The 13817-nt window shown below is 39.4% G+C and overlaps 1 protein-coding gene across 3 annotated transcripts in view; it reads left to right on the top strand.

Moving 5' to 3' along the window:
- The window catches only part of DIDO1 (death inducer-obliterator 1), a 52349-nt gene that overhangs the window by 14565 nt on the left and 23967 nt on the right, over positions 1-13817 (top strand). For all 3 annotated transcript variants that reach the window (XM_030963092.1, XM_030963091.1, XM_030963093.1), the window contains 6 exons: positions 2050-2239; positions 3823-3927; positions 4236-5148; positions 5450-5768; positions 7692-7904; positions 8405-8630. In XM_030963092.1, the coding sequence (XP_030818952.1) occupies positions 2155-2239; positions 3823-3927; positions 4236-5148; positions 5450-5768; positions 7692-7904; positions 8405-8630 (1861 nt within the window). In that variant the 5' untranslated portion in view covers positions 2050-2154. The remainder of the gene's footprint in view (positions 1-2049; positions 2240-3822; positions 3928-4235; positions 5149-5449; positions 5769-7691; positions 7905-8404; positions 8631-13817) is intronic.

The raw sequence follows: 13817 nt of genomic DNA, 5'->3' as shown, positions 1-13817 counted from the left end.
ACAGCAAACATATGGGATCTGTAACTTCAGTATTTAAGTACACTGTATATTTATATCTCTCAAATTTGGAATTATTTCAAATTAGAGTTCCATTATTTTTTTTTCCTGTAGGTAATGGTGATAATATAGGTAATAGCTATTAGATAATATCTACTGTAGCAAAAAGAAGAATGATTCTGGCATAGAATCTTTGTTTTCAGGTATCACAGGTGTTACTGCTGTTCTGTGTTAGATCAGAGCTGGAGCCTGTGCAGCTGAGGCACTGGGTGGGCAGTGAGTGACCCTGGAAAATGCAGTTTGTGTTCAACTGCTGTGTCTCCAAAGAGTTGATGCTGGTTCTGGGTTTGGAATGTTGTGGTGATACTTGGTGACTCAAACATCATTTGAAGAGCAGGTTGCACACAGGGCCTTGAATGCCCAGGTGCAGCACTGTGAACACAGCCCTGCACACAGTTCCTTCTCCAGGGTAAATACCCAAACAGGAGGTACCTTTTGTGTGTGCTACAGGCTGAGTTTGTTTCATAGTTTAATACAGAGTTAAATGAAGTGATTCGCTGACATTCCTTTCCCTTTAGGCATATCACTTAAAAATTGAGTTGTGTGTGATCAGTTGGAGATTCTGAACAGGGAGATTGAAAGGTTCTTACAGAACTACACCATGGAAGGAGGCACTTAAAACTCAGTGACAGAGTCCCTGGATATAATCCCTGATTCAGGCAGTGGAGCAAAACACCTATTAGAGCGGGTATTCAGAGCCATGAGCTAGAGCACCAGGGTCTTTATCATTAGTGTGTTCTGTTCTTTTTGCTGCTTAATTTTTCCTCCTGTCTTTGGAGTGGTAGTGGTTGACTGAGGCAAAGAATGTACATAATCCCCTGTAGGAAAGGCACAGGGGGAAGAAGAAATACTGATGTGAGTCTAGCTCTATACTCCAATTAGTACAGTAGTATTGTTTTTACTAATTCTGCTCTGCCATAGTCATGCAAATCTTGAGATTTATAGTTGATGAAATAAAGTGATCCACTGATGAAAATTGCATTTGGGGAGGGTTTTGTATTTTCCCCCTTCCTTATTTTTTGGGACAGTGACATTGGAGAGCGCCTAGAGATGATGATTGCTTAGGAAGTAAAAAGTGGTTTTTGAAGAGCGCAGATGCTTTAGGAGTTGGGGCTTCAGAGATTTGTTAAAAAAAAAAGTATTGTTTAAAAATCAAAGTTAGACTATATATTGGCGTGTCTGAGGGATTATCTGACCTATTTTAAAATTTGTATATCTCCTCACCTGAAGTATTAATCAGCAATTTTTATTCGTTTCAGAGAATTATTATTGTTTTAGTTAGGTCCTACACCTGCTGTGGCAGTTCCCCTGCATCTTCCATTGCAGGGTGCTGACTCACAGGGTCTGTGTTCAGTTTCATTCTTTTGTCTTCACTAATTGATGTCATAGTCCAGCTCATCCTGTCCAACTGGTCCTCCTTTAACTCCCAAATTCTTTTCCAGTGCTCTTGCAGTCTGGTAGGCTGCTTTGAATTAGTGCAGGCATTGCTTGCTCATGATCAAACTGAGGCACTCAAGGCTGCAGTGTCTCCTGGATTGAAATTTTGTATAAATCAGTAAATCTGCCCTATTGTAAGCGGGGCTGTGCTAATGGAATTGAAAAGCGTTTCTCTATTTTCATTGACTGCACTTAGTAAATTCCACTCCCAGAATGCTTTTAAATGCTGCACATGGACTAAATTCTTCATTACAGTTTTGTTGCTGTTCTGGAAATCTTAATTGAATCTAAATGAATTAATGAGAGTGTAATCATCTTCTGTACTTCTTTCAAAGGTCTTGGCTGTTGGTAACTGGGGAGGTGGTATTGCTTAATTTTGACCTCTTTTTTTCCAGTTCCAGTGTATTTCTGAAAGTGCAAAACTCAAGAAGACAAAATAATGGAATTTTCTTTATGATGTAATAGAAGCAAAGCAATTCCAAATTTAGCTAAACAACAGTAAGATATGTTAATAAATATATCGATGCCTTATTTTGTCCCTTTGTTGTTTTCCAGGAGCCAGCAGGAGGAAGAGGATTGATAGCATTTGCACCTGCTGACAACTCAGAGATTCAGTGTGGCACTTGTGAGTCAGGAAATTCAGCATGCTCTGGCTGGAGAATGCTGAATGATTCTGATCCTGTGCTGCCCTCCTCTGGCTCAGCCCTTCAAGGAGAAGCCATTCGAGCCTCTGATGCTGTGTCAGGTACAGAGGACATTGGAGAGCCTTCTTAGTTATTTACATTTTAGCTGAAATTTCTATCTCAACTTTCGGTAATCTCTGCTTCTAGGTTTGAATGTTTCTTCATGTTCCAGCATAAACAAAGGTGTAGGCTTTCAACTGTTTTGACTTGCTCTCTTAATTATAATGTTGCATTTTTGGTACAGATAAAATTTTAGTGCTGCTAAAAAAAAAGTTAAGCATTTATCATTAGTGTTTTTTTAATGGGAGTACCTAAAGGAATTTCATATTGGATGGAGACAGTTTGAGCTCTTTGCCTGTGTACTGCAGGCTTAAATTTCATTTTTTATTCTGTTTGTAATGTTAAAAGTAACCAGTTACTATTTAAATTAATGTTCTGACGTCTGCTGCTTTTCCAGTGACATTTATAGTATTCACAGTTACAACTGAAGTGTTAATTTTTTCAACATATCTGCACAAAGTTTTGTTTCCATAGCACTGCCCCTTAACATTTCTGTTCCAGCAGTGTTAAATGTAACACTGAAAGCAGAGGATTTGCAGAGGAGGGATTGTGTTAAGACAGAACAGTGATGGAAGTGATGCAGTACATGAAAAAAAAAAGAGGCATTTATTCCTCAGGAAGACTGGAAAACAGGGAAAAGCTTGCTGAAGGATGTCTCTGAAAACTTGTGTACAGTTGTTAAAAGCATCTGATCCTTCAGTGCTGTTATCTAGGAATTCTGCTCATGTTCCCTTTTGGTATACCTTTGCAATTCCTCAGCCAGGGATACACATATCCAGAAACATCCTTGGGGAGAGTTGGGGTGTGTCTTTTGTTTTCATATAATTTTCTATTCATCCTGTTCTTTGAGTTGCAGTTACTACTGCACCTTCCAGTTCCCTGGGAGCAGTGTCACTGCAGTGGCTGCAGAGCAGTGTCTTGTGCCCTTAGGAGCAGTTCCAGGGCATGCAGCTTGATTGGAAATATATCAGCTTTAGTACTTGTTCAAACCAGGTTATTCCTGAAGTTATCAAAGTACTCATCCTACATTAATTTCTGTCATTTGCTTCTGCCTTCTCAAATAAGTCTTCTAATAAGCTGGGAAAGACTTATGAGAAAATAGATCTGGTTGTCAGCACAGATTTTCTTTCTTTTGTGGCTGAGTCTATGACAGTTGGAAGTTCTTGGCTTAATCAGGCTTTTTTGGGGTCATTCTGGTAGATCACATAGGCTGAAAGCATTTTTGTAAATAACCATGTTAAGGACCAGCCTTTCTTGCATTTCATTCCACACAAGTGAGTGGAACTGCTGTACAGTTTTTGCCTAGACAAACCCCAGGGGGTAGATTCATGCCATGAAGGAGTTTTTTGTTTGGTTGGGTTTTTTTGAGAAATATCAGAAAATATCAGAATTCCTATGGCTACTCAATAAAATATGTCATTACAGTATCTAGACCCACATGTTTAACTTAGTACTTTGAAGGAGCATTTGTGGCTTGAAATACAAGTGCTTGTTCCAATTAATACTGAAATCAGAATATTTACCAATTACTTGGGCTATGAATATTTTTTTGAATGAGAGTTTTGGACATTTTGTTTCTGCTCAGCATTTCAGAGTGGGAACAGTGTTGCCTGTACTATGGAACAAGCTGGAAACACAGTTCCATTAGAGTCTGAAGCTAATACTGACAACATGGAAAACAGTTCTCCTGGTAAGGGTTCTTCCTTTGCAGTTGAAAATGTGCTTATTTGTCCATCATGTATGTATGTGTGTAAATGATTTTAATTAACTCAAGAGTTTGAAACAGGAACAACTGGATTATGTTGTCACAGTGATCAGTGATGTATTTAATTGCTACTGCTGTTGTATTACATTGACAAGAAAATATTGTATCTGTTTTGAGGCTCATCATATGAAGTAGAGCTACATAGATGTCACAAAGAAAACACATTGAGAAAAGGTTTTATGAGAGCACATCGTTCATCACCACCACTTTATTAACTCTTCCCTTGTTTTTAGCATCAGTGTTGGATGATAAAGGTGAGCAAAGCAATGAGGAGGAGCAAAAGTCTGTCAAGCCAACAAGTAAAGAGTTCAGGAAAACCTGGGGGTTTCGGAGGACCACGATTGCCAAGAGAGAGTGTGCAGGAGATGCTGATGTGGACTCCAGTGAGCAGCAGCCCCAGCAGCAGCAGCAAGGCACCAACCTCAGGAGGAGCGGGCGGCAGCCCAAGCGCACAGAGAGGGTGGAAGAGTTCCTGACCACGGTGAGGCGCCGGGGCAGGAGGAGCGTTCCCACCACCCTGGAGGACTCCAGTGAAGCAGCCTCTGGGCCAGCCACTGATGCTGAAACTGCTTCTGAAGACAGTGTTGAGAGCACTCCAGATACAAAACCTGTCACTCGGAGGATTTTCACCAGGAGTTGTAAGGAGCAGAAAAGCCCTAAAAGCAGACCCACAAAAGAGGAAGAGGAAGAAGAAGAAGAGGAGGAGGAGGAAGAGGAAGATGCTACTTCTGATAGTGACAGCGATGGGTTAACACTAAAGGAACTGCAGAATCGGCTAAGAAGGAAACGTGTTGAGCAGAAACCTTCTCAGCTGGTGTTGAAGGATGTGCAGAACCACCTGAGGAAAAGGAACTCAGAAAAAGATCCTGCCAAAACAGGCGATGTCACACCTGAAAAACAGAATGAGTCTGAGTTGACTATCAAACAGGAGCCTGAGACTGCAGACAGCACTGAGATTGCAAGTCAGGTGGTTGTGTCTGAGGAAGACACTGAAGATCTTGAGGCTCAGAAGGAGGAGAAGCCTGCCCTTGGTGCAAAGGGAGCCTCAGATGAGGAACCTGAAGAACAGCCCAAAAGCAAACCTGAGTCTGAGATCTATGACCCAAACGCCCTGTACTGTATTTGTCGTCAGCCTCACAACAACAGGTAGGCAAAGGGCTCAGCTGCAGACACAGTTCAAGGACTTGAAATTTTTCTGTGATTAAAAATTAAATTAGATGCTAGTGGTTACTTTTTGAATGAGCTTTTGGGTATATTGAATTTTGTCAGGGAGTTTAGAACAAATACTTAAAAGAGGATAAACAAATACAGAAATAACCAGTGAGGCAGAACCATGCATGGGTGCTTTGTTGGGGTGCTGAAGTTGTGTTGCTTGAAATATTCACTGGATGTTAATTGTCTTTTCATTTCACAATGTTTTATTGTTCCTTGGTGGTTTTTTTTTCAGGTTTATGATTTGTTGTGATAGATGTGAGGAATGGTTTCATGGTGACTGCGTGGGTATTTCTGAGGCTCGAGGGCGATTGTTGGAGAGGAATGGTGAGGACTATATCTGTCCAAACTGCACCATTCTCCAGGGACAGGATGAGCCTGTTTCAGAACTAGACCAGCAGGAAGCTAAAATGGAGCAAGGAAATGCGGATGGCACAGAATTCACAAGCATAGGAACGATTGAACAAAAATCAGTTGAGGACCAAGGAATCAAGGGTAGGATTGAAAAAGCTGCAAATCCAAGTGGAAAGAAAAAACTGAAGATATTTCAACCTGTAAGTATTTTAATTGTTTCTTATTTTTCATGTTTCACTGAGTACATGGAGACAATGACCTGTATGGCTATAAATCTGACTTGATTTTAAAGCTACACATCAGCTGAACAGCCCACTGAACACTACTGGCTAGCAGAAGTTTATCCATAGTTCTATCAGTACAGGAATTAAAACTTAGTTTCAAGTGAGGGATTTAAAAGTTTTATTTAGGTGTAGGAAATAGTTTGTGCTGTTCTGCCTACTTGAATACTGTTTTGGAAGTCAAATAATGATGTATTCTTTTAATAAAAATACTAGAATGCTGTGCTGTTTTATACTATATTTGAAATAATCTCAGACATTTTGGACATTTTCAGTGGTAGTGAAACTTTTTACTTAATGTGAAAAAGTCTCTGTTGGAGTTAATTCCAGCTGTACTTCCAGTTAGTCTTTGAAAATCTGATTTTTGTCCTATACTGCTTTAGGTTATCAGCAAATACGGAATTTCTTTATACTGCCTTTTTAAATCTAAAAATACGTATTTTGAACTATTTCAAAATTTGAAGTTTAAATTTTGTAATATCAAGTTCCATGCCCAATTGGAAAGGCATAGAAGCTTCTTCAGCTAAATGTACATGAACTAAAAAAAAACAAGTGCTGCAGTGTTTGTCTTTGTTCTGCATAAGGTGCTGCATTTTAGTGCCAGTGTCTTGGCATTTAGAGCTGACTGGGGCAGCACAGTGAGATCAATGTATAGATACAGCAGTTTAAGCTGAATATATAAATATTTACTGGTTTAAGATAAATATGTGGAAAACAGTATTCTCAAAAATATTTTCCAATACATTTGTACACCTTTGTACACAAAGGTTTTTGAGAGTCCAGTGCTGTTGGTGTTGGCTCTGCTACTGAATATCACCAAGTGCTCTTTACTTCTCTGTTAAGTGTGTACATAATGGGAAAATTCCCAAATCCAGGTTTTATCAGGCTGCTGCAGATAAAGCTGTGTACTGACTTTTGATTGCAGAGAAGTCAATTGCACTATGCAAACAATATTTATTTAACTGGAAATATTCCTGAAAAACTTACTTTTGGTAATTGCAAATGGCAAGAGGTTGTTTAGAACTACAGTAGTTGAGAGTATCTTGTATCATTTTTAGGAGTAATTTAGAAGAGAGACTAAAAGCACAGTATCCAGAGGTGATAGGTTGGAGCCCAAAAAGCTTTCATGTATTTCTACAATTCAACTTAATTCACCCTGTTTTCAAGGAATGTGTTATTTTCTGAATCATAACATTGGAAGAGGAAGTTCTTCATCTAACACCTTGATATAAATGGAGAGTGATTTTGAATTAGAGGAAAATTCAGATTGCAGAGACAAACCTATAAATGCGTAAGGAGTAGGAGGCTATGTGAAAGTTATGTATAAGAATCTAAGTTGGAGACTTCTAAAATTAAAATTGGTAAAACCTATAGAGCCAGAATAATCTGTACATCTGAATATATAAGTGCTTTCTCTTACACATGTGCACGGCTGAGGACAGCAGCTGATGGGGGTGGTTTAGAGACCTTGCTGTTGAGAACCCAGCTTTGCATTATTAAGGCCATTTCTCACATCATGTAGAGGATCAGTAAAAAGCATTTGTGTATTTATGGGATTTGAAAATTTAGGAAACTAGCCTCCTTTATCTCAGGGCTAGCAGACCAACCACTTGAAAATGCAGCACATCCTGAAAAAAATGTTGGAGAAGTGAAATTCTTACATTTGTATGGGTTGTTTGTGTTGTGTCATGAACAGCTGCTGTTCTCTTGCTGGCAGTTGTGCAGGTCAGAGCTGCAGAGTCTGCACATGAGCTGTGTAAGCATTTCTCCATGTTACAGAGGCTGTTCCTGCTGTTTCCCCTTTGAAGTCTGACCTTACTCCATTTCTCTCTGTATTTGAAGGTAATTGATGCTCCTGGTGCTTCCAAGTGCATCGGCCCCGGCTGTTTCAACGTGGCCCAGCCCGACTCCGTGTACTGCAGCAACGACTGCATCCTCAAACACGCTGCAGCCACCATGAAGATCTTGAGTTCTGGCAAGGATGCGAAACCAAAACCTAAAGAGAAGATCAAACCAAAATCTGAAAAGCCTGGCATACCAAAACCTCAGCAGCAGGTAAGCTTGTGTTCATGATCCACAGCAGTTGCCCTGGAGCACTGTGCCTTATTTCTGTGCTTTTTGACTCAAATAAAACTGCCAAGTCCTGCATTGAAGAGGAGCTTTCTGTTACTTTTTTTGTTGTTATTCTCTTGCGTTTTCCTGTGGTAAGGACAATAAAATGTTTTCCTTTCATTTTTAAAAAATCTCAATAATTGCCTCTAGATGGAGATAGTACTTTCTTAAAAGTCGTTGCCATCTAGACAACCCTTGCAAGAAACTATTTCAAGTAATTACATCTTTTTTATTTTACTTTAAGTCAAATTAATTTTGGATTCTTAAACTAAATTTCAAATTACTGGGTTTTGGAGTAATCAAATAATTTCAAATGGTGCACTATAAAACTAAGGAGTTTACTCTAAAAGAAACCAGTGTACATGTGTGTACACTCTCTGCTTGTTTGTGAAATGCAATATATTTGATGATTATTAGTAATCAAGCTACTTTTAATTATCCAGGTGGGCATCAAACCAGTTTCAAACCAAAAGAGACAGTTGCCTGAGAAAAGAGAGGTGAATGTGAAGAAGACTGTTGTGAGCTCAGGCAAGACTGAGGCAAACAGCCAAGCTCCTGCTCGAGAGCCAGCAGCAGAACCCATCACGCCGTCCTGGGCCAGCGATCATAATTACAATGCTGTAAAGCCTGAAAGGACTGCTGCCATTTCACCTGCACTGTTGTTCAAATGTATGTATGGCTTAGGGATATTCCTGAGTAATCATATTTTCTTTGAATACCCATCCATTCTTGGCTCTGCAAAACTAGGGAGTTTGAGATTTGGGGGTTTTTTCTTACTGTGGCACCAAGCTACTTTTCTCCACCTTCAAAGATTCACACAGATACACACAAATGAGAGACACTTTTAGGAGTTTCATATGTATCATATGACAGTTGTATGATTAAGAGCCTGTTGATCTACCCAGCTGATTTCTGGATGAAAGCTTCATGGTTAAGCTTGAAATCTTTCCCATAAAGAGTCTGTTTCTAATCTAGAAGGTAAGTATTGAGACATTTGTGTTAAGTTTTACAAAAAGGTTGTGCAGTGTGCACTGTGAATCAGCAATTGCCTGTACTAATTTCATTGTATTTTTGTAATTTAGATTTGGCACCTGTCTCTCAGGTCTTGCATTTTCAGTGCCTGGTGCCAAGAGTGAAATCTTCAACGTGGTATCCAACGATACTTGACACCTCTGCAAACAGCTTTTAACTGTCAAGTATTCTCCTGCTGCTTTTCTTTCTTACATGAAATAACTTAAGGACCATCCTTTACTTGTATGCTGGGGGGGAGGCAGAACTCTGTTATCTTTATTTTTTTTTTTTTTTTCCCCTTTCTCTGTTCATATTCCACACATTATCCACACACACAAGACCCCATCTCAACTGGATGCTGGGCAGAGGTACTGCCTTGCGTATTTTTGCAGGTTTTGAGTAGCATCCTTGTAATTCATGCAAAGGTAAGTAAATACTGCTTTGAAGCCTGAACAAGTCTTTTTGCTTATGACATTTTTTTTGATTGACTCACTCTGAGTAGTTTTAGAATGCAGTTATGGAACTTGAGATGAAATCTGGCATTTCAGTTACAAACCACGTGACTTCCACTTTACTCCTTTGAAGAGTAATGAATCAGAAATTCAGTTCTCGCTGCTTTTGTAACCACACTTCAGCCAATTTACATTTTATTTTAATGAGTAAATGTAATTATTGAACACTTACATGTAAATTAACTGATAACTTTATAAATAATATTTAAGATGAGATTTTCTAGTTAAAGCTTTTAAGCAGTGAAGGAACACCAGCTATCCTAAATTGCTGTTGATGAACATGGTACATACCAGGTATATTTCAATGGTCTTTACCCACATCAAGTTAAGTGGTTGTAATTTTTCTCTGTATTTTTGCTGCATATTCGGCCCTTGACTTCTTTTATAGTAAACTCCCTTAAGGTATATATTTTAATTAACTTCCATTCCTTTTAGATTATTTTAAAGAAAATCTAGCTTTTTTGTCAGAAACAATAGTGTCTTAAACATAACTAAAAGTAGTGGAAAAACATAAATGAAATTATAAGGGCTTATTTTACATCAGATTTTTCTGATGTAACAGTTACAGGTGTCCATAGAACTATTTCACTTTAAATGTCCTTATTGCTATAGGGTTTGTTTTTTTCCTAAGAGGCAGGAATACAGGTTGTGAGGCAGAACGTTTGAGGGTTTTTTTAAGGGACTTTGCTCTTAAGATTTACCACACTGTAGGTTTTACAGATTTAACCACTTCCAGTAGAAAACTGGATTCCTGCAGCTAAATAGTGAAATTGATTCTAAAACATTGTAAATACCAGACTTTAGCAACAAATAGAGAACAGCCTAGTTCATGTGATGAAGAACTCTCATATCAAATGCAAGGAAGAACTTCAGATTTTTTTTTTAAGGTAAGTTGCATTGATATGTGGGAGCTTTGCCATTACTAAATGCCCAGATAAATTGTTTGTGTATTTGTGAAAAAATGTGTCCTGCTTTTCAGTGGATAGATCTGAGCTGTAATCTTCCTGAGAAGCTGCCAGTGTACCATCTGCAGAAGTACTCTACCAGATTTTATTTCTTTAAGAAATCTTTATATGCTGTTCAAAACCTAAGAGTTACAGCATTAGGGAAATTCATGAGAGTTGTCTCACTTCACTTCAAGTATCTAAGAGTGAGAAGTCTCTAAGTCTGAGCTAGTCTGTCAAGGAAGACATGTTTATTGGACCAAACATAGCCTGGTTTAGATGCAAATCTTAAAACCAAGCAACTCCCAGATTAGGAATCTGCATTTCTGAACATTGATTATGAAGGACTTGTAGTCCAGAAGAAGCAAAGGACTTCCAAATACAATATTTCAGAATGCTGCCTGTGTTCTTCCAGAGCTTCCAGCCATGTTCACCAAATCCTTGCAGCTTCAGTGCAGGAGGCCTTTTAGGATATAAGAAAACTTAACCTGACTGACAGAATCACTCTCTAATACTCTTTACATCAGACAGTTTATTATTTCAAACATAGATTTATTTAATGTATTTTACTCAGTACTTGTGAGTTACAAGACTTTGTTGTAATTACATGAGATAATTGTTTTGTTAAGTAGTACCAAGAAAATCAAGTCACTTTCAAAGATGTACTGGGTGGTCAGAGCATATAGTGTATTTGGATCTAAGCCTACCACCAGGGCCTTTCTCCCAACCTCTTGTGCATTTGTTTAGAAAAGGGATATTTGGTGCTACTAATGCAGAACAGTAATATTTTTTTCCTTCTGTTATCCCATTACTTTGTGTTTCTTCACTTCCTAATTTTCCTGTGTCTTTTGGGGATATGAGTTAGGGCTGTACTCGGAAGTGAGTTGGTACACCAGAATCTGGTGCCTGAAAAATTACACTCTCTTCCATCTTTCTGTGCCCAGTGAAAATTAATTTGATTAATTTAAAAACATGCGTGGAGAAATGCCTTGATTTGATAAACCAATATTTAGTACAAGTACTTCTGAAGTTTCAGATAGCATTTGAAGTACACATATAAAAGGAAGTTAGGTCTGAGTCACATCCCCTTTCAGAAGAGTTGCTTTTACTTTTGTTAGAAAAATTACTATTAATTTATTATGTGGTGCTCAGCTCTTATATTGCATTTCAGAAGTCATCCTGGCTTCCAAATTCATACAAGTATGTGGATTGATGAGATTTATGAACATTGTTCAGAGATCCATGTTACAACAGCAACTCTTGTAAGAGACTTTTTTCCTGTATTTTTCCTAATAATTGTCAAGCAGAAGTCAGCAGCAAATGCAGTTTTAAAATAGAAAGTAAATCCCAAAGGAGGGGGAGGAGGGTAAACATTTGCAGTATCCCGGTTTTTAAACTAAGTATGCTAAGTATTCATTAGTGCTTTAAAGCTTTGAAGTTCACCTGATTTATTAGACTTAAATACACAAAGTGATAATTTACTCAATTCAGGTGTTAAAACGGTTTCAATATCTTGTCTGCTTTTCCTGAGAAGAGCAGCTAAGCATGCAGGAGAATGAGGAGGGTTTATTAGATGAAAGCTCAAAAGGAAGCCTTAAGTTACTGTTCTTGTGGGAGAACTTCAGAGTAACAAGCCCTTGTCACACCAAATCACTAAACTTGTGTTTACATTGTAACTTGTAACTTGTGTTTACATTAACTGCAGACAGATACAATGTGAATTTATAGCAAATTATGATCATGCCTTACGTGGTACCAGTATTTCACTAAAGAATGAGTGGGGTTTGGAAGGGGGAGTGTTTCCTTCAGAGAAACCGTCAATGTTTGTGGTCCTGCTCCTGCTTCCCAGCAGGGAATTCCGAAGAGACAACGCTGCCACCTCCTGGAAGTAGGAGCCCTGGCTCTGGTGATACAAATTTCCTTTTGTAACCCATTTTCAGTATTTTTAATGTCTTCTGCAGCTGAACTTCTCCACACCCAAAGGGAGTAGGATGTGTGTGTGTAGTTACAGATCTTGGACTGTTTGTTCTGTACACCTCTAACAAAATAAGGAGACTTTGAGAATGGAACACAGGGATAGTGGGATGCCCCACCAGCAGAAACTGCTGTGGGTATCAAAATGGTAGGATTATAGCAGCATAATTTATGTGTGCATTTCCTTGTGTCTTGATTTTTTTTTCTTTATATAATAACAGCATGAAGACAGAAAAGAAAGAAAGAAAATAAACCACTCTACAGAGAGCAGGAGGAATATAGAGTGCACTAAAGACAGAATTTATGGCTCAGGAAGTAATAGTGATGTAGGGAGCTGTAAGTAGTGATATGAAGAGTAAAAGATAAGGTCTTGTCTACCCACAGGCTGGTGCCAATTTAATGCTGCTTTTGAGGCAAGATCATGCCACCTGAAGTTGTGGCTGTTGAGTGCAGTGGATATGGATATACTGCTGTTGGTTTAGCTTAACTTAAAATAATATTTTACTGAAACTTTGCTTTTTAAGCCATAGATATGTTTGACTGCCAGGATTGATTGTAGGTGAACTGGATTCCTTTTGGTATGAGTGCTTCCCCACAGGAAAAACTAGGCTGTGCCAGGTTCCATACTGTTACAACTGAGCTACTGCTGGCATCTGAATTGACTCCTAGAAAGCCAAGGTGTCTTGCCTAATGCTGTATTCTGCAACGTAGGCCTATCCTGAGAGGCAGTAAGTATTGAGTAGTACCAGGGAAGTGAAAAGAATTACTGATTTTGGTACTGTCCACTTTCTGGGACACCTGGCTGCCCTGCATGTAGGTCTGGCCGAAACATTTGAACTAGAGGAGTTTTCAGAAGGGCTGCTGACAGACCAATAATGATCAGCATACCCAAGATGAGTCTGCCAGAAGTTCTGAAAAATTCACCTTGGAGACCTAGCTTTGGAAGGGTTGTACAGCAGAATAACCTGGCTCCAGTGCTGAGCTCCCGTCGTGAGACTGGCAGGGGCTGTGCTGGCCTGGAGCTGGCACGAGACCTGAGCCCTGCCTGTGGAGGGAGGCAGAGCATAATCGTGCTGAAGCCAACATCCCCTGGCACCCAGCCAGTTAAAAGGAGCAGTGGGATTCCTGGGGAGCCATTTTCATCTCCTGCCTGTGAACTCCTGGAGCTCCCCTTCTCTGCTCTGCAAGGTATGTCACACCTGTGGCTGGCAGCCACGTGAAGATTTTTACCATCTCTTAAGTTAGGAAGGCTGATCCCTGCTCCTGGCATGTGCCTCTCAAACACCCAGCAGCACACCTGAGGCACTCGGAGACAGCAGGCCAGCGCTCCTGCCATCAGGGGTGCTTGGCTTCAGTGTGAGAACCATTGCTCAGGGGAAGGGTTGGGGGGCAGAAACCTGATACAGCTTCCAGAG

Source organism: Camarhynchus parvulus, chromosome 20 (genome assembly GCF_901933205.1).
Source record: "Camarhynchus parvulus chromosome 20, STF_HiC, whole genome shotgun sequence".
Lineage (NCBI taxonomy): Eukaryota > Metazoa > Chordata > Aves > Passeriformes > Thraupidae > Camarhynchus > Camarhynchus parvulus.
This window is presented reverse-complemented; position numbering and strand designations above follow the sequence as displayed.